The 22771-nt window shown below is 31.7% G+C and overlaps 1 protein-coding gene across 1 annotated transcript in view; it reads left to right on the top strand.

Annotated features, from left to right (window-relative positions):
• Positions 1-16921, top strand: part of LOC139527338 (sphingomyelin phosphodiesterase 4-like) — a 39547-nt gene extending 22626 nt beyond the window's left edge. Inside the window, exons 8-17 of the mRNA XM_071322724.1 lie at positions 1434-1582; positions 2283-2373; positions 3042-3148; positions 6285-6408; positions 7272-7311; positions 7965-8137; positions 8387-8596; positions 9542-9682; positions 12819-12947; positions 14014-16921. Of these exons, the coding sequence (XP_071178825.1) occupies positions 1434-1582; positions 2283-2373; positions 3042-3148; positions 6285-6408; positions 7272-7311; positions 7965-8137; positions 8387-8596; positions 9542-9682; positions 12819-12947; positions 14014-14337 (1488 nt within the window). The 3' untranslated portion in view covers positions 14338-16921. The remainder of the gene's footprint in view (positions 1-1433; positions 1583-2282; positions 2374-3041; positions 3149-6284; positions 6409-7271; positions 7312-7964; positions 8138-8386; positions 8597-9541; positions 9683-12818; positions 12948-14013) is intronic.
• The last annotated feature ends 5850 nt before the right edge of the window (positions 16922-22771 follow it).

Genomic DNA, 22771 nt, shown 5'->3' with positions numbered 1-22771 from the left:
AAGGCGTTGAAATGACAAATGTGAAACATTTTGAACAAGAAAACTAATGGCCTGATTTATGTACAAAATAATGAACAAAAAACAAATATGTAACACAGCAAAAAACGACAACCACTGAATTACAGGTTCCTGATATGAGACATGTACATACAGAATGAGGTGGGGTTGATATATAGTTAGATGGTGCCAAACTTTCCCCCTAACCTGGGACAGTGGTGCAACAGCACAATAAAAGAAGCAGTCTTAAAGTTGTCTTTCAACACCTATATAAGGAACAAATTGAATGTTTGTCTGGTCATTTGGAACAGTATTAAGTCATGCTCTGAGTATCCTCTTTATAGGAAAGTTCATAATGCAATGAATATTACTTTTCTGAAAAAAATGCTTTGAATATTCCGAAAGATTGCTTTCAGTTATATATATATAAAGTCCTGATGAAATAATTCTTTGCATGGGATAATGCCATACTTAATATATTAGTTTGTATCTGTTAAATCATAATATATTTTATGTAAAAAACTATTAATGTTATGTATAGAAGTTCATTCTTTTTAAAAAAGTTACAAGTAAATATCTTGAACAAAAATTTTATTATTTATAAATTAATTGTTCTATGGAAATAAAACTAAAAATTATTTCTTTTATGGTTCTTTCAGTCTTTAGGGTTAGCGCCTTTCACAGATTAAATAAACCATAACTTACCAACATACTTTATGAATACATTTGTATAAATTTGGAAAATTCTTTTTGTATAGTAGAATTTTAAAATTTATTTCTAGTTTCCTTTGTAAAAGATGTTTAGACCATATTAGTGTATTTTTATGTATTTTTTTAAAATTATGTGTGTCAGGTTCAGAACATATCAAGAATGGTCTGCTTAAAAATTTACCCTCCACCATTTTGTGCCATATTACTTTAATTAGATATAAGAAGATTTGGTATGAGTGCCAATGAGACAACTCTCCATCCAAGTCACAATTTATAAAAGTAAACCATTATAGGTCAAAGTACGGTCTTCAACACGGAGCCTTGTCTCACACCGAACAGCAAGCTATAAAGGGCCCCAAAAATGACTAGTGTAAAACCATTTAAACAGGAAAACCAACAGTCTTATCTATATAAATAAACTTGTGAAAATTGGACTTGACCTGTAACTTGTCATGATAAAACAATACACCAAATATCAAATCAATATCTTCAAGCATGAAGAAAAAAAGTCTGGAAAACTGATTTGCCTGACTGACTGATGGACAGACGGACAGACAGACTGACAGAGTGCAAACCTAAAGTCCCCTTCGACTTTGTCGGTAGGGGACCAAAAACGAGAAACACTTTAATCATCATTAATGTATGTTTTATACTGTACTGGTAAGAGTAAACATACTTGTGATGAATTATGATTAAACATGTCATGTGACTTTTAAATTTTTCAGGAACACTTCATGCCAAGTTTGGAGCATGTCAGACTTGTTAGGATGATGATAAAACATGTCCACCATTTTGTTAACACAGCATCACATGATATCATCCCTTCACCGAACCAGACACACCCCAAATTGTCTCCATTGGATGAGTTTAAAAGGTAATCAATATAACAGTTCTAGTGTCCTAAATTAACTCAAAATAAAATTGAGAATGGAAACAAGGAATGGGTCAAAGAGACAACAACCCGACCAAAGAGCAGAAAACAGGCCAAGGTCACAATGGGTTTTCAACACAGCGAGAAAACCTTGCACCTGGAGGCGGGAATCAGCTGATATATTCAACATTATGAAAATTAATCTTTTTTAAAAACTGATTTAAAGTAAAATTGAAATCTAGTCTTGACCCCCCTATAAGTTGGTTTAAATTGGTACTTTTTCTTTGCAGCAGACAGTAACTGATCATCGGTAAAATCAAGGATTTGTAAAAATCAAGAAATTAAATTGAGTTTCATGCATTGAACGCATGTTTGTTACCTTGGTATTATAAACGTTTTTTTTTTTATTCCGCAGTAAAATATGTTCACTTACAAATATGTATGCACACGATGAAAAGCACATAACAGAAAATTTACTGTCCGTGAAATTATGTACTGTATGTTTTAACTGTTTAATAACATAAGGTTTCAATTTCCAACAGGCAAAGTTAACCTTGTACAATTTTGGAGATTCTTTTTTAGGCTCTTTGGGACATGGTTTCATATGGACATATATTATTGTTACACATATGATTAATACAAAGTTAACAGCACTTTTTGTTATATTATTTTTGTTTGAACTTTGTACATATTATTTCCGTAGGTCAATTATACCCAATATGTTACAGAAAAACATGTATGCCTTCCTAAGACACAGTTTTGCTAGATGGCCTCTAGACAACTCATTTAGAATGGTAAGATTTAACACGTGCTCAGAAAGTCAGCATTGATTCTTACAAGTTCTGTGTTTATCCAGCATATTTGTTTTGGAGTGTTTTTGTAAATGTTGTAATAAAACAAAGTTAAATGTATCAACTAGTCAACATAAAATATGCATTATTGCTAGGAAATAGTTAATTTGGTTTCCCCAATACAAAGAAAGTACAAAAGAATGTCTTAAGGATGTTTGCTTGTCATGTTTTGGAATTTTTGTCAGATTTTCGGAATCCTCTGGTTTTATCCATTTGAATGCCTTAAAAAAATTTGCCCATTGACCCCAATTTTTCTTATTATAAATCTTTTGCATGTATAATTATAAGCCATTTGTAAAAGTCTTATAAAATCTTATTTATTTTTTAATTTTTTTTGAGAACTTTAACTTATCAATGATAAAGCTATGAATAATCAAGAGAGAACATTTTCCCGCCAAAATTTCAATGGCGAATATCTCGAAAATAAGAGCATTGACCTCTATATATTTTTTTATTTTTTGATTCCTATATTAATCCCCTATAAATATGTACTAGTTGTATGAAAAGCTATTTATTTTGAAACTGAGTATCGAACAAAAAGTGAAGCAAACCATTACATTTTTTTTGGGAATGTTATCCACTTGATCAATGTGTACCATGTCATTCTGTAGGTTCTAGAGACCTGGTTAACCTACATACAGCCGTGGAGATACACAAGTAAATTACCATCAACACAAAGAGACAGCGAAGGAGATACAAAACTGGTGGAAAAAAAACGGTATGCTTTATAAAATAAAATCTTCAATAGTCATACCAGAATAATACCTTGAGTGCTCACAAACATGTTTAACCCTGCTAAGTACTTTTATGCCTGTCCCAAGTCTTGAGCTTGTAGTTCAGTGGTTGTCTTTGGGTCATGTCTGTTATATTTGTTTTTCATTCATTGTTTTGTACATTTTACAGGCCGTTAGTTTTCTAATTTGAATTTTTTCACATTTTTCATATAGAGGCCTTTTATAGCCGAATATACTGCATGGGTTTTCCCCATTATTAAAGGCTGTAAGGTTGTCTATAATTGCTAACATCCACTTCATTTTTACTCAGATGGATAGTTATCTCATTGGCAATCATCCCACATCTTCTAATTTTTAGCTCACCTGGCCCAAAGGGCCAAGTGAGCTTTTCTCATCACTTGGCGTCCGTCGTCGTCCGTCGTCGTCGTCGTCCGTCGTCGTCGTCCTGCGTTAACTTTTACAAAAATCTTCTCCTCTGAAACTACTGGGCCAAATTTAACCAAACTTGGCCATAATCATCATTGGGGTATATAGTTTAAAAAATGTGTCCGGTGACCCGGCCAACCAACCAAGATGGCCGCCATGGCTAAAAATAGAACATAGGGGTAAAATGCAGTTTTTGGCTTATAACTCAAAAACCAAAGCATTTAGAGCAAATCTGACATTGGGTAATATTGTTCAACAGGTCAAGATCTATCTGCCCTGAAATTTTCAGTTGAATCGGACATTTCGTTGTTGGGTTGCTGCCCCTGAAATGGTAATTTTAAGGAAATTTTGCTGTTTTTGGTTATTATCTTGAATATTATTATAGATAGAGATAAACTGTAAACAGCAATAATGTTCAGCAAAGTAAGATCTACAAATAAGTCAACACGATCAAAATGGTCAGTTGACCACTTTAGGAGTTATTGCCCTTTATAGTCAATTTTTAACCATTTTTCGTAAATCTTAGTAATCTTTTAGAAAAATCTTCTCCTCTGAAACTACTGGGTCAAATTTAACCAAACTTGGCCATAATCATCATTGGGGTATCTAGTTTAAAAAATGTGTCCGGTGCCCCGCCCAACCAACCAAGATGGCCGCCATGGCTAAAAATAGAACATAGGGGTAAAATGCAGTTTTTGGCTTATAACTCAAAAACCAAAGCATTTAGAGCAAATTTGACACACAGTAAAATTGTTCATCAGGTCAAGATCTATCTGCCCTGAAATTTTCAGATGAATCAGACATTCCGTTGTTGGGTTGCTGCCCCTGAAATGGTAATTTTAAGGAAATTTTGCTGTTTTTGGTTAACATCTTGAATATTATTATAGATAGAGATAAACTGTAAACAGCAATAATGTTCAGCAAAGTAAGATCTACAAATAAGTCAACATGACCAAAATGGTCAGATGACCACTTTAGGAGTTATTGCCCTTTATAGTCAATTTTTAACCATTTTTCGTAAATCTTATTAATCTTTTAGAAAAATCTTCTCCTCTGAAACTACTGGGCCAAATTTAACCAAACTTGGCCATAATCATCATTGGGGTATCTAGTTTAAAAAATGTGTCCGGTGACCCGGCCAACGAACCAAGATGGCCGCCATGGCTAAAAATAGAACATAGGGGTAAAATGCAGTTTTTGGCTTATAACTCAAAAACCAAAGCATTTAGAGCAAATCTGACATGGGGGGTAAAATTGTTCATTAGGTCAAGATCTATCTGCCCTGAAATTTTCAGATGAATCAGACATTCCGTTGTTGGGTTGCTGCCCCTGAATTGGTAATTTTAAGGAAATTTTGCTGTTTTTGGTTATTATCTTGAATATTATTATAGATAGAGATAAACTGTAAACAGCAATAATGTTCAGCAAAGTAAGATCTACAAATAAGTCAACATTACCAAAATGGTCAGATGACCACTTTAGGAGTTATTGCCCTTTATAGTCAATTTTTAACCATTTTTCGTAAATCTTAGTAATCTTTTAGAAAAATCTTCTCCTCTGAAACTACTGGGCCAAATTTAACCAAACTTGGCCATAATCATCATTGGGGTATATAGTTTAAAAAAATGTGTCCGGTGACCCGGCCAACGAACCAAGATGGCCGCCATGGCTAAAAATAGAACATAGGGGTAAAATGCAGTTTTTGGCTTATAACTCAAAAACCAAAGCATTTAGAGCAATCTGCCATGTGGTAAAATTGTTTATTAGGTCAAGATCTATCTGCCCTGAAATTTTCAGATGAATCGGACCACCCGTTATGGGGTTGCTGCCCCTGAATTGGTAATTTTAAGGAAATTTTGCAGTTTTTGGTTGTTATCTTGAAGATTATTATAGATAGAGATAAACTGTAAACAGCAATAATGTACAGCAAAGTAAGAACTAAAAATAAGTCAGTATGACCAAAATAGTCAATTGACCCCCTAAGGAGTTATTGCCCTTCATAGTCAATTTTTAACAATTTTCTTAAAATTTGAAGATTTTCAATAACATTTTCCACAGAAAGTACTGTTATAGATAGAGATAATTGTAAGCAGCAAGAATGTTTAGTAAAATAAGATCTACAAACACATCACCATCACCAAAACACAATATTGTCATGAATCCATCTGTGTCTATTGTTTGTTATTCACATAGACCAAGGTGAGCGACACAGGCTCTTTAGAGCCTCTAGTTAAAATGTCCAAATATGTTGATAATTATCCATTCTGAGAGAAGAGGCAATTAACATTTTACCAAATTTTAAAAAAGGAAGTACATTAAGTGTAACACAGTTTTTTAAGTTTAGAAATTGTGTATGCAACTAGAAATAGATGCACATATTTAAAATTTTTAGTAACATCTTGCAAACGTTTAGTGACATCATTTGTTTTTATGAAAAACAACAAAAATTCACATGGTCTGAACGAAAACATTTTGACACTGCTTTATGCTATATATAAATATAAAAGATGATTAAAATTTATAACTTGTGGAATTTTACAGATAAAATACATATTTCAATCCTATCCTTTATTTGTACATACAATTTATAGAAATTTGAAAAAAAGATAGTTAAAAAAAATTGAAGGACCTTGGGACACTAATTATAGTATTTATAATCAGTAGAAAGGTATGGATTATTTACTTTAATTTCAGGGTTACATTCATAGAAGACAACCTTTTATTTTATTCTGTACTGCTGCAAGAATTCTTCAACAGAGTAAAAAGAATGGATCTGATGAACCTAGCAAACAGTCACATGCTGTATAGAGTGGCCAAAGTAAGTACAGTATTTCCTTTCATGGTGGGAGAGGGGGGGAGGGGGAGAGAAAGCCTAGGTGGCAGAGTGGTCTAATCAGTCCATGATCATCTACAGTGATCATTAGCATGTGTGTTTGTGTATAAACCTTAATTGTCGAGGAATGCCAGATTTTCTGCTAAAGGCAGATGATTCTCTCCTTAATGCATTCTGGCTTCCTGCAACATTAAATAACTGACACTAGTCTTAGATATAACAAAGCGTGTTTAAAGTGACATTTAACACCTAATTAATCAATCCTTTTATTTCTGAGATTCTAAGGAACAAATTCTTTTTGACAGCAAACTGATAATATGCGAAAGGGATGTGGACAACGATGAGGACAATAGACAAAAGGAGGAGGAGGGAGGATAATTAAATCAGGGAGCAGATGTTTCATGCATATTCAGGATAAACTTAAATATTGGATACAATTTATTTTATTTCTGTTAATTCTTCTGAAATTTTTGCAATGACTTATTATTGCGAAAAATTACAATAGAAAATGGGTTTTTTTTTAAATTAAAACATTTTTTTTTTTTTTTTAAGTCATTATTTGTATACCACATTTCCTGAAATCCCAATAATTTTACTCAAGTGTTCATCTATTTTTTAACAATGACAATGATAAGATCATGCAAAAAATACTTAATTTTAAATTTGAAGTTGAATAGTATGTTTTTAATCTAATCATATTCATTAATTGCTTTGGAATGTTTTGAAATAGTTAACTTTTTTCATATTGATGTTGGTTTTTTTATACCACATCCTCTGCTTTCCAATAATTGTGTGTGTGTTGTATGCTATAAATAACTTATAAATTAAAGAAAATTGATCTTTTTAAGGTTTTCAGGCTTGAAAATTTAAACAGCATGTTAAGACAAGGTAAGATATTAATTGTGCACAGAAAGAAATCAAACATTTTAGTTGACAAATAAAAAAAAATGTCTCTTGTGAATTATTTGACAGCAAAAAAAAAAGAGAAATTTCCAGGACTGGTCTGCTATATATAGCTATTTACATACATTTGTATCCCAAAATCAATCCAAATAGATGGGCTGCCAGCACATGGTCAGCAGGAAAAAAGAAAAATAACAAATAACATATAACCTTGACCTATAATGGTTTACTTTTGCAAATTGTGACTTGGATGGAGAGTTGTCTATCTTGCACTCATACCACATCTTCTTATATATATAAACAACAGTAAAAGAAACAATACACTGTAAACTAAAGATTATGTAACATGAACCTTATTATATATTCTAATTGAGGCTGTTTCTTTCGTTTCTTTAGTCCTGAAAGCCAAACAAAGGTTTATATCAGCAGGTCTCGGACGATTTAAATGAATAATGCTGATCACAATCTTTTAAAAACTTCTTTTTTAGCCAGTTGCTTGACAGAGATAATTTGTTACCTACGTATGCTGTAATGATCTGTCAGACACCTATTTCATGTTTTCTGATACTTTGAAATTATGCTTTGTGGAATACATGTACTTGGCACAACAATACATGCATTCTTGTTCTAATTTACAGCTGAGCAGAAAATGTGTACATCTATATATAGATCATCTGGTCACATGACACATGCCTTGGGAGGGAGTTATCTGTCACCTGGGTCCAGTCTCATGTTCCACTCACAGATTTCAGACTTAGAGAAGCCAGGATTTCAGTACACTCTCATGTTTGGAGAGAAGACTCTTTATTCAGTATGTATTATAGAACTCTTTTAAGAAAATAAGGTATATTGTTTTGGGCAAGTATTCGGGAAAATATATATGCTACTTTTGCAGACTGTATTAATCTTGAATTTCTGAAACATAATCAATACTTGTGTGATATAACTGGGTACCTGTTGAGCTTATAGTTATGGAAGATTCATTTTTCTTTTTATGGAATACACAGGCACAGTGACAGGTTTAATAATTTCGTTAGTCACTGTATCTGTCTTTTTGTAGGTAAAACAAGTATTACAACAGTTACAACAGGTTAAAACACAGATCCAGTATCAGCTGGACAGTAAACCAGTCAAATCCGGTCTTGCAGGATTTTTCTCTAGTTTGTTCGATGATAATTTTGTTGGTATTGGCGATCTCACTCCAAATGATGTCAAGAAACAACATAAATTCCTTGATGAGTGTATTAAGAATCTCTGCGTTATTTATAAGGTAAAGACAGTTTTATATATATTTATTGGGAAGTTTATGTGTGTGTCTAATTTTTCATGGTTGACATTTTAACGTGGAATTTAACCAAATCACAAATAAGTAGCGTAATTATAAAAAAATACTTCAATTACATTATCTGATGATATAAAATTCTTGCATTGTTATATCAGCTATAAATTGTACATAAAAGTAGATTTCTTACATTGACTTGATAACAGTGAATGGAAGCACAATTTGTTAAGATGTTCTATGGGCTGTTCTAAAATTGAATGCATTGGGGATATGGGAGACACTTTTTTAAGACTACCCATAAAATAAAAATTTCCATTTTACTAATAATTCTTACAACATTCTTAATGAAATGCAACCACTTATATTTAATTAATTTGAGTGCCTCCCATCCCTCCACCTTATAAATATTGGAATGGCCCTAAGTAAATTTGTGTACACAATCTCTAAAGAGCAATGAAAATGAAGGAAATATTCAAATTTTAAATAATTGATTCCTCATTAATCCCCAGAAAAACAAGATATTTGTACAATGATTTTACAGTCGTTGTATAACAATTACCTGTAGCAATAAGTGTTTTGAGCCAATAGGAAAAAAGTTTGTTTAATTTGTCTTAACAAAAATAGTGTAGATAGTGCAAGGGCTTAACCTGGAACAAAGACTGCTATTTTTTACGGTAAAAATTTCAGTGATTTAAATTTTATGAATATATCCAATATGCTTTTTTCAGAAATTCTTATGAGCTATTAGAAAATTTGTGTTCAGTTGCATAGAATCATATTAAAGTATTTCATTGTATATAACAGTTCAATTCTATGATAAGAAATTATAAAGAAGATGAGAGTTTATTGAACATACATGGTCATGATGGTATAATCCAAATAAAAATCATCATTGTCTAAATATTTATACTACATGTAATTCTGCAATTTCAGTTACAAGAGTCAAAGTATACTATAACCACAAACCCTGTACCCGATAGAAACATATCATATAATACAGATTTAGATGACACTTGTCCAGATATAACAGAAACATGTAATAGAGTATCCCTAACAGATATTGGTAGATATCAGGTAAATGATGGTTCATATTTGTCTCCCCTGCCACTCTTGGGTGTGCCATTTCCAGTTTTGACAATGTCTGCAATTGTTAAATGTTATGATTAGGTGGGTGTGCTGATTCAAGTGCAATAATTGTGAATGTTTATGATTTATAGGTTTGGGCAAAGACAACAATAGTTTACTTGTTTTTGTACTGTTATGAATCACAGTTTATGACCAAACTCAGTAAAGATCCGTCTAAATACCATTTAATTAATAAATTCAACAACACTTACTGTTATCTTGATGATATTTTTTCATTAAATAATCAAGAATTTTCTAAATATACTGCCCAAATTTACCCAAAGGAACTTCGAGCTGTTCCAAAAATAAATGTAGGGGGGAAGGAAGGCACTTTTTATTTGACCCCACTATGCATACATTTTAAATTGGATATTTCATTTAAATGTTCAAGCAATCTTTCTTAAATAACCACCACCCATCAAATTTTAATAAAAGTACCTTCCTCCCCCCCCCCCCCCCCCCCCCCCCCCCCCCCCCCCATACAATTAATTCTGGAAAAGCCCTTACTTTAAATAAATCAAATGTAATCGGTAATAACTGTCCTTTCCTAGATTTAGATATTTCAGTTTTACACTGAAATCTCCACACTAAAATTTACGACAAAAGTGATGATTTTTCGTTCCTTATTGTTAATTTACCTTTTTATACGCCCGTCTACGGGATGTATTATGGTATACCGTTGACCGTCTGTCCGTCCATTATCAACATGTCAGACATTAACTAAAAAACGCTTTAACCAATATGCATGAAACTTTGGTGAATTGTTTATATCTATTGACGTTAGCTCCCTTTCGTTTTTTATAAATTTTGGATTTACAGTTTCCGAATTTTAGAGTTTTATTCATTAAAAAAGGGGGGATTTTCCAGTTTTCGGACAATAAACTCAAAAACAATTTCACCAATTTGCAAAAAACTTTGGTGAATTGTTAAATTCTATCGACATGAGCTCCCATTTGATTTTTATAAATTTTAGACTATAAGTTTCCGATTTATGGGGTTTTATTCATTACAAAAAGGGGGATTTTCCAGTTTTCGGACAATTACTCAAAAATGCTTTCAGCATTTTTTATGAAACTTTGGTAAATTGTTTATATTTATTGTTGTAAGCTCCCTTTTGATTTTTATAAATTTTAGATTTTACGTTTCCGAGTTATAAGATTTTATTCATAAAAAAAGGGGTGATTTTCAAGTTTTTGGACAATATCCTTAAAGTGCTTAGAGCAGTTTTCATTAAACTTTGATGACTGATTTATATCTATCAAGATAACCTCCCTTTAGTTTTTTTTATAAATTTCTGATATAACATTGAGAAGTTATTGAACTTTATTTGTTTATAGTCTTGACAACTGATTTACTAAGTATTGCACAACAGCAAGAAATCATTAATTGAATATAAATTCAATTCATATAACCAATTTCAAGTTCTTTGACTACATTTATTCAGAAACCTATAATATGTCAAATATATATTTAATTATAATCCAAATTCAGACCTGTATCAAGCTTGAATATTGTGTCCATTTTTGCCCCAACTGTTCAGGGTTGGACCTCTGGGGGCGTATCCAGCTGCGCTCAGCGAAGCAGTTTTTTTGGATGGTGATGTTCCTTTGGCACCATCTTATGGTGTTTATATATCACAGTTCGTTCGCTATGCCCTTGTCTGTTGTGACATTTTGGATTTTAATGAACGTAATCTATGTATTACTGGTAAATTATTAAGTCAGGGATTTCATTATTACAAATTACTTAAAACATTTACTAAATTCTTCCATAGATATAAAGATTTGGATTTGAAGTTTGGTTGCACCTGTAGAAAACTTTTTTCAAATTAATTAGCACATCCTCATTTTTAGGGAGATGTAAACTTAGAAACAATCCTGGTAAACTTTATATAGATCCTTTAAATAAACTTATTCTAAAAGGTTACCAATTCAACACTGTAATTAGATCTTTGAATATTGTTTTTATTGGTATTAATATTGATTTTGTTATCAGTAAATTAAAAGCAAACTAAATATTATTGTTATATACATATGCACATTCATGGATCTACAATCTGTCGATACCTGTATCTTGGCATTGCACAAGGTCATGTTTTTCTCTGACTGTTTATGACGTCTTTACACTAAATCCATTGGATGTTGGATGTGAAATGATTGATAATCTAGTCTTAGATGCATGATTTTTTTTATTAGTTGTTATTGGCTTTGAACTAGCTGTCAGTAACTGTGAGTACTCTCAGATCTGTACTTAGTGTCTTTTTGTTGTTGGGATGTACAAGTACCCGGCCACGTCCACTCTGTGTTTTTGTTAGATGTATTTCTATTTGTATCCATCTGATGAGTTATGCCTTTTTCAACTGATTTTTATAGTTTATTCTAATGTTGTACTGTTATACCACTGTCCCAGGTTAAGGGGAGGGTTGGGATCCTGCTAACATGTTTAACCTCGCCACAAGTTATGAGCCTGTAATTCAGTGGTTGTTGTTTGATGCTGTGTTACATATTTGTTTTTCGTTCAGATTTTTGTACATGAATTAGGCCGTTAGTTTTCTTGTTTGAATTGTTTTACATTTGTCATTTTGGGGGCTTTTATAGCTGACTATGCGGTATGGGCTTTGCTCATTATTGAAGGCCGTACAATGACCTATAGTTGTTAGTTTCTGTGTCATTTTGTATCTTGTAAAGAGTTGTCTCATTGGCAAACATAACACATCTTCTTTTTTATATTTATAAATGTTTTTTATGTCAGCATCTTTTACACAGATAAGTTTTGTTCATTTTTAAATTTGAATTTAGGGTCAATATTTTTTGAATTTCGAATGACATTTTTCTCTAGAAATGAATAAACTTTTGCAAAGTATCGCAATATTAAGAAATCACATTCTTATATCTGATACATGTATCTTTATTAAGATTTTTCAAAAAACAGTAATTTTAAATTCTGATTTTTATCTGTTTTTCAAAAACTTGAAATAATAAATGTATCCAATGTTTTCTGAATTTACACTATTCATTTTGTTATATATATACATGGATTGCCATGGAGGAAAATTTAACCATAATGTATATGTTATTTTAACAAGGTTATAAACAAAATGAAAAGATTTGAAGTGATGTACTCTGGTGACCCTGATCTACAGCCAATCAGAAGCTTTGAAAATGCTACAACAGTTAGACTGCTTCATCAGTTTTGTTCTTACATTAATACACAGGTAATTATGCTTCACAGATTATACTCAGGTGTAAAAATAAATGGTGTAAGATGCTAAGAAATCATTCAAAATTCAAAATTGAATAGAAACTGACAATGCAATGAAAAAAATAGAGACAAGTCCTCAAAATATGTGTGACTTATGTTTTAAAGAATGAAATATGAAGTATCTTAAAAAAAATACTGTTACTTATTAATCAATCTTAAGGTGGTACCTAACACTACAGGGAGATAACTCTGTAAAGTCAGCTAAACGTTTTAATTACATTGTGTTGTAAAGGGAATATTAAGCTTCTCAATGATCAAAATTGGTGTTTGTCAAACTGCTATATAACCAGTGTAATTTTTCTGACAAAACGGTTGGTTCAAAATTTTTGAAATTTTTATATTTTTGTTAAAGGGGCAAAGTAAATACTTTGTCAAAATTTTATCAAAATTAAACGAGCCAAATTAATTTTAGTGAAAGTGTTAGGTACCACCTTAAGGAGACTAATACAACAATGAATATGGTATATTGTTTTTTTTAAATTTTTATAAGGTTGAGTTTTAAAATGAATCTCATTGCATTTATCTAATTGTCATACTGTTAAGTTGATGAAAAGGTGATTACATTGAAGAAGAAGAAAAAACAGGGGGAAATCTGAAAAAGACAATATTAACAAATACAAGATTACAAGAAATAGACACCTGATGTTCACCTCATAGCCTTCTACAATAGACAAGTGCATAAACTACAGGATAATTGCCAAAACAAAAGTAGAATCTTAAAAGAGGACAAGCTGTAAAAAGAGCTTGTCGTGTCAAATTGAGAATGAATTCAAAATAGGCAACCAATTTTCTGACATAAAAAGACAGTAACTAGAGCATTTCCAATTAGATTCACTTGTTTTATAGTAAATGATGCAGCTTTGATATTACCTGTATAATGCAAATAGTAATGATTTGTAGATTTTATTGCATGTTTTGTTTATTTTGACAAAAGTCATTATAAATATTAGCTTTCAATTAAGTTATAAGAATTTATTATCTCGATTTAAAAGAAAATGAAAGTATTCTTTTTGTTTTAGTTTTCAAATGAGATCCAAACAGTTTATGAAAGAAGAGATTGGATTGGCAGATTAGCTCAAGTGTATTTTGCACCTGTCATACCAAGAGATAAAAAACCAAGTTCTCCAATATCTGGCAAAAATTTAGATGAACTAAGAAGACCAAAACTCAGATTAAGATTTTTAGCCAGTTATTCAACAATGTTATATTTAGCTATATTGTTTGTGTTTTTAAATGTGTGGTTAGGTGTTGGACCATTACAGTATGTATTATTGTTACTTGGCTGTACATTGTTCTTTGGCTTATTAAGGGCATTAGTTACAGCATTAGTTACATCTTCATAACATCAGACATTTTATGTACGTTAATTCAAACAAGTAGATTCTGGCTTAAGTTTCATATAATATTACAATATAAGATTTCCTATAATTAGGGTATTAAACTTGGTCAAAATATCACTCTCCTGAATACCATTTTGTTACTGTTAATTCAGAAAATACAATGTGAATTTTGGAGTATTGCAGTAATAAGAATGTGCATTCTGATATCTGATACATATATCTGTATGCCAAATTTTCCCAAAAATCACAATAACAAATGTATGCAATATTTTCTAAATTTACAGTATTATCATGTTCAAAAGCAAATTCTACTTTTGTAAGTGACTTTTTCTTATGAAAAGAAATGAAAATCTTAAGGGAGATATATGAAAGGGGGGAGTCTTCAGATTTGTAATACAGTTAACCTTCGTTGTCTTGAACTGGGTTGACTCGAAATTTCAAATGAGTCGAAAGTTTTCACGTGGTCCCGAAATTTGTTCCATATAAATGTACGTAATTCGACTACTGATGAGTCGAAATTGGATAAGTTGAAATTTTGGTTGAGTCCAACTAAATTTACTATCCCAAGGTTAACATAAGCATTCAAAATTCATTATTTATCTCGAACTAATACACATATGTCAAAACATAACTTCCGGCATTTAAATGGATTGAAGAGTTAATTTGACAATACACGTGTAATTAAATTTCCAGTCACTGACCACTGTATTGATTTATGACATGCTATTTCCACGAGTGTTTACCTAAGATTATCTTTTATAGAATTTTTATAAATAATTAGTGATACATTGTTAATGTTCATGAAAAAATATTTAAAATGTTTACAAAACAATTAATTGTGATTTAAACTAATGAGCTTGGGTGTGTATAAAGTAAGGATTATGACTTCCGTTGATGATCACTTAAAAACTACTCAATCGGCGTCTTTAATCTTGTTGTATTTTCTTTTGAAAAGAAAGAGTGAGATAAAACAAAATGAAGAGGAATATAAATTTTCTAAAGTCTCTTGTATCCGAGAATAAACAATTTTGTCAACTATAAACGACCTGAATAACAAAACTATCGATTGGAAATTACTCTCTCGGATAAAAGCCATCGGAAAAAATTGTAACTGAAACAATTGAATAAGTAAAGACCATGAAATACAAATACATCGATCTGATACCAGAATATCGATCCCCTTCCCATATTCATCCAGATTTATTTTAGCTTTACCAAGCTAAGCAAGAGTTGTGTCCCTTGTTCTGTCAAACTTCCGGTTTTCGTTTGAGTCGAACTATGTATATCGCGAAATATTTCTCTGGTCAGGCTGACTTCGAGACAACGAGAGTCAACTGTATTTTATGAAGCTGTAACAAAAGCTTTAATTCGCCGTTTCAGAATCTAATGCATCCTGGGTAATATTTTCAAAAGCGTACACTAAAGCGTTTTGATTGGTTTAAAACGTTATAAACAATGGAAATTCAACCAATGACGTAACGTTATTTTCACTTTGGGGTACGAACAATGAAAATACCCATGATGCTTTAGATTCTGAAACGGCCAATTGTTCAAATGTGATTCAAGGAACATATGAATTATCTCTGTTATTTCAGTTAGATACATTCCTTCAAGCACAATGAATACTGTTGCTATATTTTTTGTATGGAATGAAATGATTTGTTGATATGATTTTGTATAACACCATTTGCAATAGAATGGTCATTGTTAAATATAGATATCAAATATCAAAGTTATGTAAATAAAATATGGTTGTTGTAATAGAAATCATAATGGATTTGTCCTTTTAAAGAAATCAAATAACATTTTCATGAATTTTATGTTTGAATGATTTGAATGAATTGAATGAATTTGATAAATGAATTTAAGAACTGACATTTTATATTAATATAACATGTACATGTATATCATATTTATTTGTATTATAATTGTAAACTTAGAAAATCTTGCCATGTTTTTATTATTGCAAAAATAGTTGGGGTAGCTTTCACAAAAATAATAACTCACATTTTAAGCATTATTTGTTTTGCAAGATTACCTTAAATTGTTATCGTTAATCTCATGTTTTTTACCAAAGTAATAAATTCTCAAAGAATTTCCAGCATATCATCTGCATTAACAGAACACATGATGCACTTCCTAAAAACAAGACCATTCATTTGTTTAATATTTTAATTTCTGTAGAAAGTGAACTTATTTTGATATTACAACCAATTATATATATATAATGCATGTGTAGAAGGTGGTTACAAATTAGATTTTATTAAGAAATGCATTACAATTGTTATGTTATAATTTAAGGGAAATAGTGTTTTTTCTAATCTGATGGTGCTATTTGAAATTTCCTTGCTAATTCTGTAAAATTTAACATGGACTTTTTATACATTTTCACAGCGAGGTAAATAAAATATAAACAATTCAAAAAATGAAATTAACAACTTAGGCCACACCAATTTAACTTGTAGTTTTGAACAAAAGTATGCATATAAGTTGATTTATTGGTGCCTGTACCATACCAGACTTTCTTGTCTCGCTGTTGTTTAGTTAATTTTGAAGATTTTCGTCACATAAACTTTGTCTGCATGAATTTTCCTTCAAACTCATAAATGTGTATATATTAAGGAAGCATAGCAGATGTAGTTTAGCATTAGGAATTATACTAGTTAGGAAAATGACATTTCTTGAATAACTAGAGGCTCTAAAGAGCCTGTGTCGCTCACCTTGGTCTATGTGAATATTAAACAATGGACACAGATGGATTCATGACAAAATTGTGTTTTGGTGATAGTGATGTGTTTGTAGATCTTACTTTACTAAACATTCTTGCTGCTTACAATTATCTCTATCTATAACAGTACTTTCTGTGGAAAATGTTATTGAAAATCTTCAAATTTTAAGAAAATTGTTAAAAATTGACTATGAAGGGCAATAACTCCTTAGGGGGTCAATTGATTATTTTGGTCATACTGACTTATTTTTAGTTCTTACTTTGCTGTACAGTATTGCTGTTTACAGTTTATCTGTATCTATAATAATATTCAAGATAATAACAAAAAAACAGCAAAATTTCCTCAAAATTACCAATTCAGGGGCAGCAACCTAACAACCGATTATCCGATTCATCTGAAAATTCCAGGGCAGATAGATCGTGACCTGATCAAAAATTTTACTTCCTGTCAGATTTGCTCTTAATGCTTTGGTTTTTGAGTTATAAGCCAAAAACTGCATTTTACCCCAATGTTCTATTTTTAGCCATGGCGGCCATCTTGGTTTGTTGGACGAGTTACCGGACACATTTTTTTAACTAAATACCCCAATGATGATTATGGCTAAGTTTGGTTAAATTTGGCCCAGTAGTTTCAGAGGAGAAGATTTTTCTAAAAGATTACTAAGATTTACGAAAAATGGTTAAAAATTGACTATAAAGGGCAATAACTCCTAAAGTGGTCAACTGACCATTTTGGTCTTGTTGACTTATTTGTAGATCTTACTTTGCTGAACATTATTGCTGTTTACAGTTTATCTCTATCTATAATAATATTCAAGATAATAACCAAAAACAGCAAAATTTCCTTAAAATTACCATTTCAGGGCAGCAACCCAACAACGGAATGTCCAATTCATCTGAAAATTTCAGGGCAGATAGATATTGACCTGATGTACAATTTTACCCTCATGTCAGATTTGCTCTAATTGCTTTGGTTTTTGAGTTATAAGCCAAAAACTGCATTTTACCCCTATGTTCTATTTTTAGCCATGGCGGCCATCTTTGTTGGTTGGGCGGGTCACTGGACACATTTTTTATACTAGATACCCAAATGATGATTATGGCCAAGTTTGGTTAAATTTGGCCCAGTAGTTTCAGAGGAGAAGATTTTTCTAAAAGATTACTAAGATTTACGAAAAATGGTTAAAAATTTACTATAAAGGGCAATAACTCCTAAAGTGGTCAACTGACCATTTTGGTCTTGTTGACTTATTTGTAGATCTTACTTTGCTGAACATTATTGCTGTTTACAGTTTATCTCTATCTATAATAATATTCAAGATAATAACCAAAAACAGCAAAATTTCCTTAAAATTACCATTTCAGGGGCAGCAACCCAACAACGAAATGTCCAATTGATCTGAAAATTTCAGGGCAGATAGATCTTGACCTGAAGAACAATATTACCCCATGTCAGATTTGCTCTAAATGCTTTGGTTTCAGAGTTATAAGCCAAAATCTTCATTTTACCCCTATGTTCTATTTTTAGCCATGGCGGCCATCTTGGTTGGTTGGCCGGGTCACCAAACACATTTTTTAAACTAGATACCCTAATGATGATTGTGGTCAAGTTTGGTTAAATTTGGCCCAGTAGTTTCAGAGGAGAAGATTTTTGTAAAAGTTAACGACGCCGGACGACGACAGACGACGGACGCCAAGTGATGAGAAAAGCTCACTCGGCCCTTCGGGCCAGGTGAGCTAAAAATTAGATATGTGTATGTTTCCCACAAAATGTCCCTGAAATTTTTTTATTATTTTTTTGTATAGTTGTTTTTTTATTTCATGGTAATGATTGTTTATTGGCTGCTTGAACTATTATCCATATTATTAAGGATCAACATAATCAGTGAGGTGAATATTTCAACAATAACATGAGTAAGATAATATGTATTTAAATATTCCCTTAAAATACCTGTTACAACATTGACATGCTTTATTCTGACTGAGCAAAATACCATGGATAGGACTTGATACTATACACTCTTGGTAATCTGATGGTTGCAACGTTAGGTTAGGGTTAGCCAAAAATGGGAGACATCTCTAGAGATAAGTTTTTCTTTTCTGATTTTCGTTCAATATAAGGTTCACTTCAGGCAAACCGCTTATTTCTAACACACTTATCATTAGTACAATGGTAGTAAGCAAAAAATTGATCTATAAATTCATTTGAGTTTTTGTAAATAGTCATTCAAAAATTCGAAGCTGATGTCATAACTTTAATGGTTGTAAGGTTTATTATTAAAAATTTGACTATAGATGGTTGTCACTTTTGAAAGATGATAGTATCTCAAGTATTCTATTGAAACGAACTTTTAACAAAATATTTATAAGCCGATCCCTGGGGGGGGACCTGCACACCCCCACTCCACCTTTCCTTAAGAAAAGTTCTGGATCCGCCACTGATATTTTAAAAGAACTGAACATAACCATGTTAATAAACTCATATTAATGGTTCACTGCAAAAAACATTTTAGGAAAATGACGCTTTCAGCGACTTGTTCCGATACTGTTGACCAGAACTTCCATTACATTTCTCTGCCTACCGCGCTTGGTTTGTATTTACTTCCCATTACATTTCTCTGTCTACTGTGATTGGTTTCGTATTTACTATTTTACATACAAACTGGATTCTGCTTGTATTATCATTTTTGTGTAGTCTCGATCATCCAGCCGCTTTATTTTTCAAAGTAGAGCGTCTGGATGACAAGTGATATAAAAATGGTAATTTATGACATTCGGAATAGTATCGGCTTTTTTAGCTTGTTTTTAAAGATAATGTCCAAGACGAATAACCAAGAAGTTGGTTATTGACTTCGGAAGAAATTATATTACGATAATACTATTGAAAAGCCCGAGTGTACCGATTGTTGTTTAAAGCTATTTATATTTTGTTTGTGACGACATACAAGTCATGGAAAACACCAGACAGCATGGCTTCCATGACCGCGAAGGAAAATAACAGCACATCAAACCTTGGTAAGATGATATAACAACACAAACTGTTACATAAATTTTAATGCAAACTGAAACATCGAGTTGTTATATTCTTTCATGTATGTCCGTGCTATGTAAGCAAGTTAATAATTATACAATAAATGGCAATTTTTGTATTGACTGGGACCACTCGAACAGTCGTGTGTACGCTATAAATACATTTTGGGGTTGTTAACTTTAAAAATACTTGATGGAAAAGTGATATGACGCCGAAATATGAACTTCATCCAAGATAAGTTTGTTGTATTTATATGTAGTGTATAAAGGAGTTTGCATCTTGATATGTGTACAAAAAAGGGAGGGGGGAAGGAGAGATGCGCAATGTTGTACACATTTGAAGGAGGGAACGCAATTCAAAACCATAAGCAGAAGAAAAACAAACAAAGTATATCTAGAAGATGACACTGATTTTGTACATACACCAAACGGTCAAAATGATTTATGCTCGATTTTTTTTTAAACAAATGCATTTAGCTTATACAAATATATAAGAAGTGGGACACGTTGTTATGAAAAGTAATTTAAATATACGGTTAGTAAACAAAGTCTGGACTGGTCAACTTAAAAAAGAAAAATACTTTTTTGCACTTTTTAAGAGGCATTTTTTTCCCACTAAAAAAGTCCATAAAAGAATACAAATGTTGTCAGTGAATATATACCAATTGGCTATCTAAACCTTGAAACAAAACCATGGCATGAGGAATACACTGAAAATTTGTTTTTATGCAAAACAAGACAGTAAAACAATAGATGCAGCATCAATGAAAGGAGGTGTCAATGAGACAGCAACCGGTGAACCCAATGACATACATTACCAAAAGTAGACATCAACATGATTAAGAGGACATCTTGTTGACTTAAACAAAAATTGAGAATAAAAGTACCAAAAGGTCAACATTATACAAGTAAGAACATGCGGTATGAATACCAATGAGACAACTATCCACCCCAAGTTCAAAGGAGGTGGATGAGAGCAAGTATAGGCAACTGTATGGCCTTTAACAATGATAAAAATTCATGCATGATTTTGATAGAGAATACAGACAGGGAATGTGTCAAAGAGACATCAACCCGACAAAAGAGCAGGAAACAACCCAATGCCACCAATGGGTCGTGTCATCACCACAGCGAGATAATCTCGCATCCCGTAGCGGGATTCAGCTTGCACCAAGACATTTCTAAATGTATATTTCTATATGATGTTTTTTTCCAAACATTTTGTTTTTCATACATTGTATATGCTATGCTGGTGACCAAAAATTAATATGATTTTAACATTTACTTTATTTTGTAGACAAACCAATGATGATTTCGGGACACAGATGTTATGTGTAAAATGTGAAGAATTAAAAAAAATCTATATTAATATTCGAATTTTCATTGTATCATAAACAGCTTCAATTTTATAAGAAAAAAGATTCAAAGATTTTTTTTAATTACTGAAGCAGCAATTATTATGAATAAATCACAGTATCAAAAATGTTAGGTTAACATTATTTTGACAGCAACCACAAAGCGAAAAAAGGTACACAGACATATATTAAGTAAATGAAACAAACATCAAGAAACACATTGTTGTCAGATATGTCGGAGAATTAAGATTTGTATTAACACATTAAAAATCAAATAAACAATTTAACAGTTTTCACGTTTGCGTTGTATCTCATTTACATATCTGGCCCTTCTCAGTTAACTATATGGTATGTAGTTTTCTTAATATTGGAGGCCGAGCAGTGATTATATTTGCGAATATCCATGTCATTTGAACTCTACTGGGTTGTTGCCTCATTAGCAATCATACCAATCTCCTTATTTTATATAAAGGTTCACATGTACAGGAGAATTCGAAGTTGTTGTTTTTGTGAAGCTGCCCTTTTATACAAAAGTCATGATGGATATTATAATAGTTTGTAGTAAGAGAATACACTTTTCAGTTATTTTTTGTACAAGTTATCATGCAATATGGGATAAATCCCATTCCATCTTTTCCATGTGATTGATTCAAACATGCATTCAAAGAGTATTGGGTTTCATGAATGACTGGTTAACTTCTGTATTTCTTCATAGACACGGAGACTGGCAAAGTGGTATCGTGTGAAGGTTGGTCCCCAAATGTTTTCTTCCCAAAAGGATTAGGCGATATAGATTATTGGTGAAACATTCAGACTATTCTGTCGTTAGCAATTTTAAGATCAGTTAATTTTGTAAATAAAAATTGAGTTGACTCATTGTGTGATCTCACTGATCTGCCAGTGATAAGTTGTTTTTCTTTCCATAAACGTAACTTGATGTGTGCTTTTCGAGTAAGGCGTCAGATATCTGAAAGATTATTATAAAAAGGAAAGCATAAATGATAACAAGAATTTACAGAAATAAGAAAAAGACAAAACTAAGAAAAATGGATAAAAATTAAAAATAAGAAATACAGACTAACGTGGCTACAATATACCGACTGTTGGTTGCTTAACGTCAAGTGGCAAATAGTTCATGCATGTTCAGGACGATGTGATACAATATAAAGAATAGAGAATATATATAGTGGTGTGCTATAATATGAAAATAGAGAAAATGGTAGTTTATAGTATGAAGATAAGAGAATATTAAACGTGGTGTGTTAAAATATAAAAATAGATTGACTTTTCTTTTTGGTTGCTTTGTTATCGTCTTGTGGTAAAT

The sequence above is a fragment of the Mytilus edulis genome, chromosome 6 (assembly GCF_963676685.1).
Source record: "Mytilus edulis chromosome 6, xbMytEdul2.2, whole genome shotgun sequence".
Classification (NCBI taxonomy): Eukaryota; Metazoa; Mollusca; class Bivalvia; order Mytilida; family Mytilidae; genus Mytilus; species Mytilus edulis.
The sequence above is the reverse complement of the archived record's forward strand: the minus strand, read 5'-3'. Positions and strand labels throughout refer to the sequence as shown.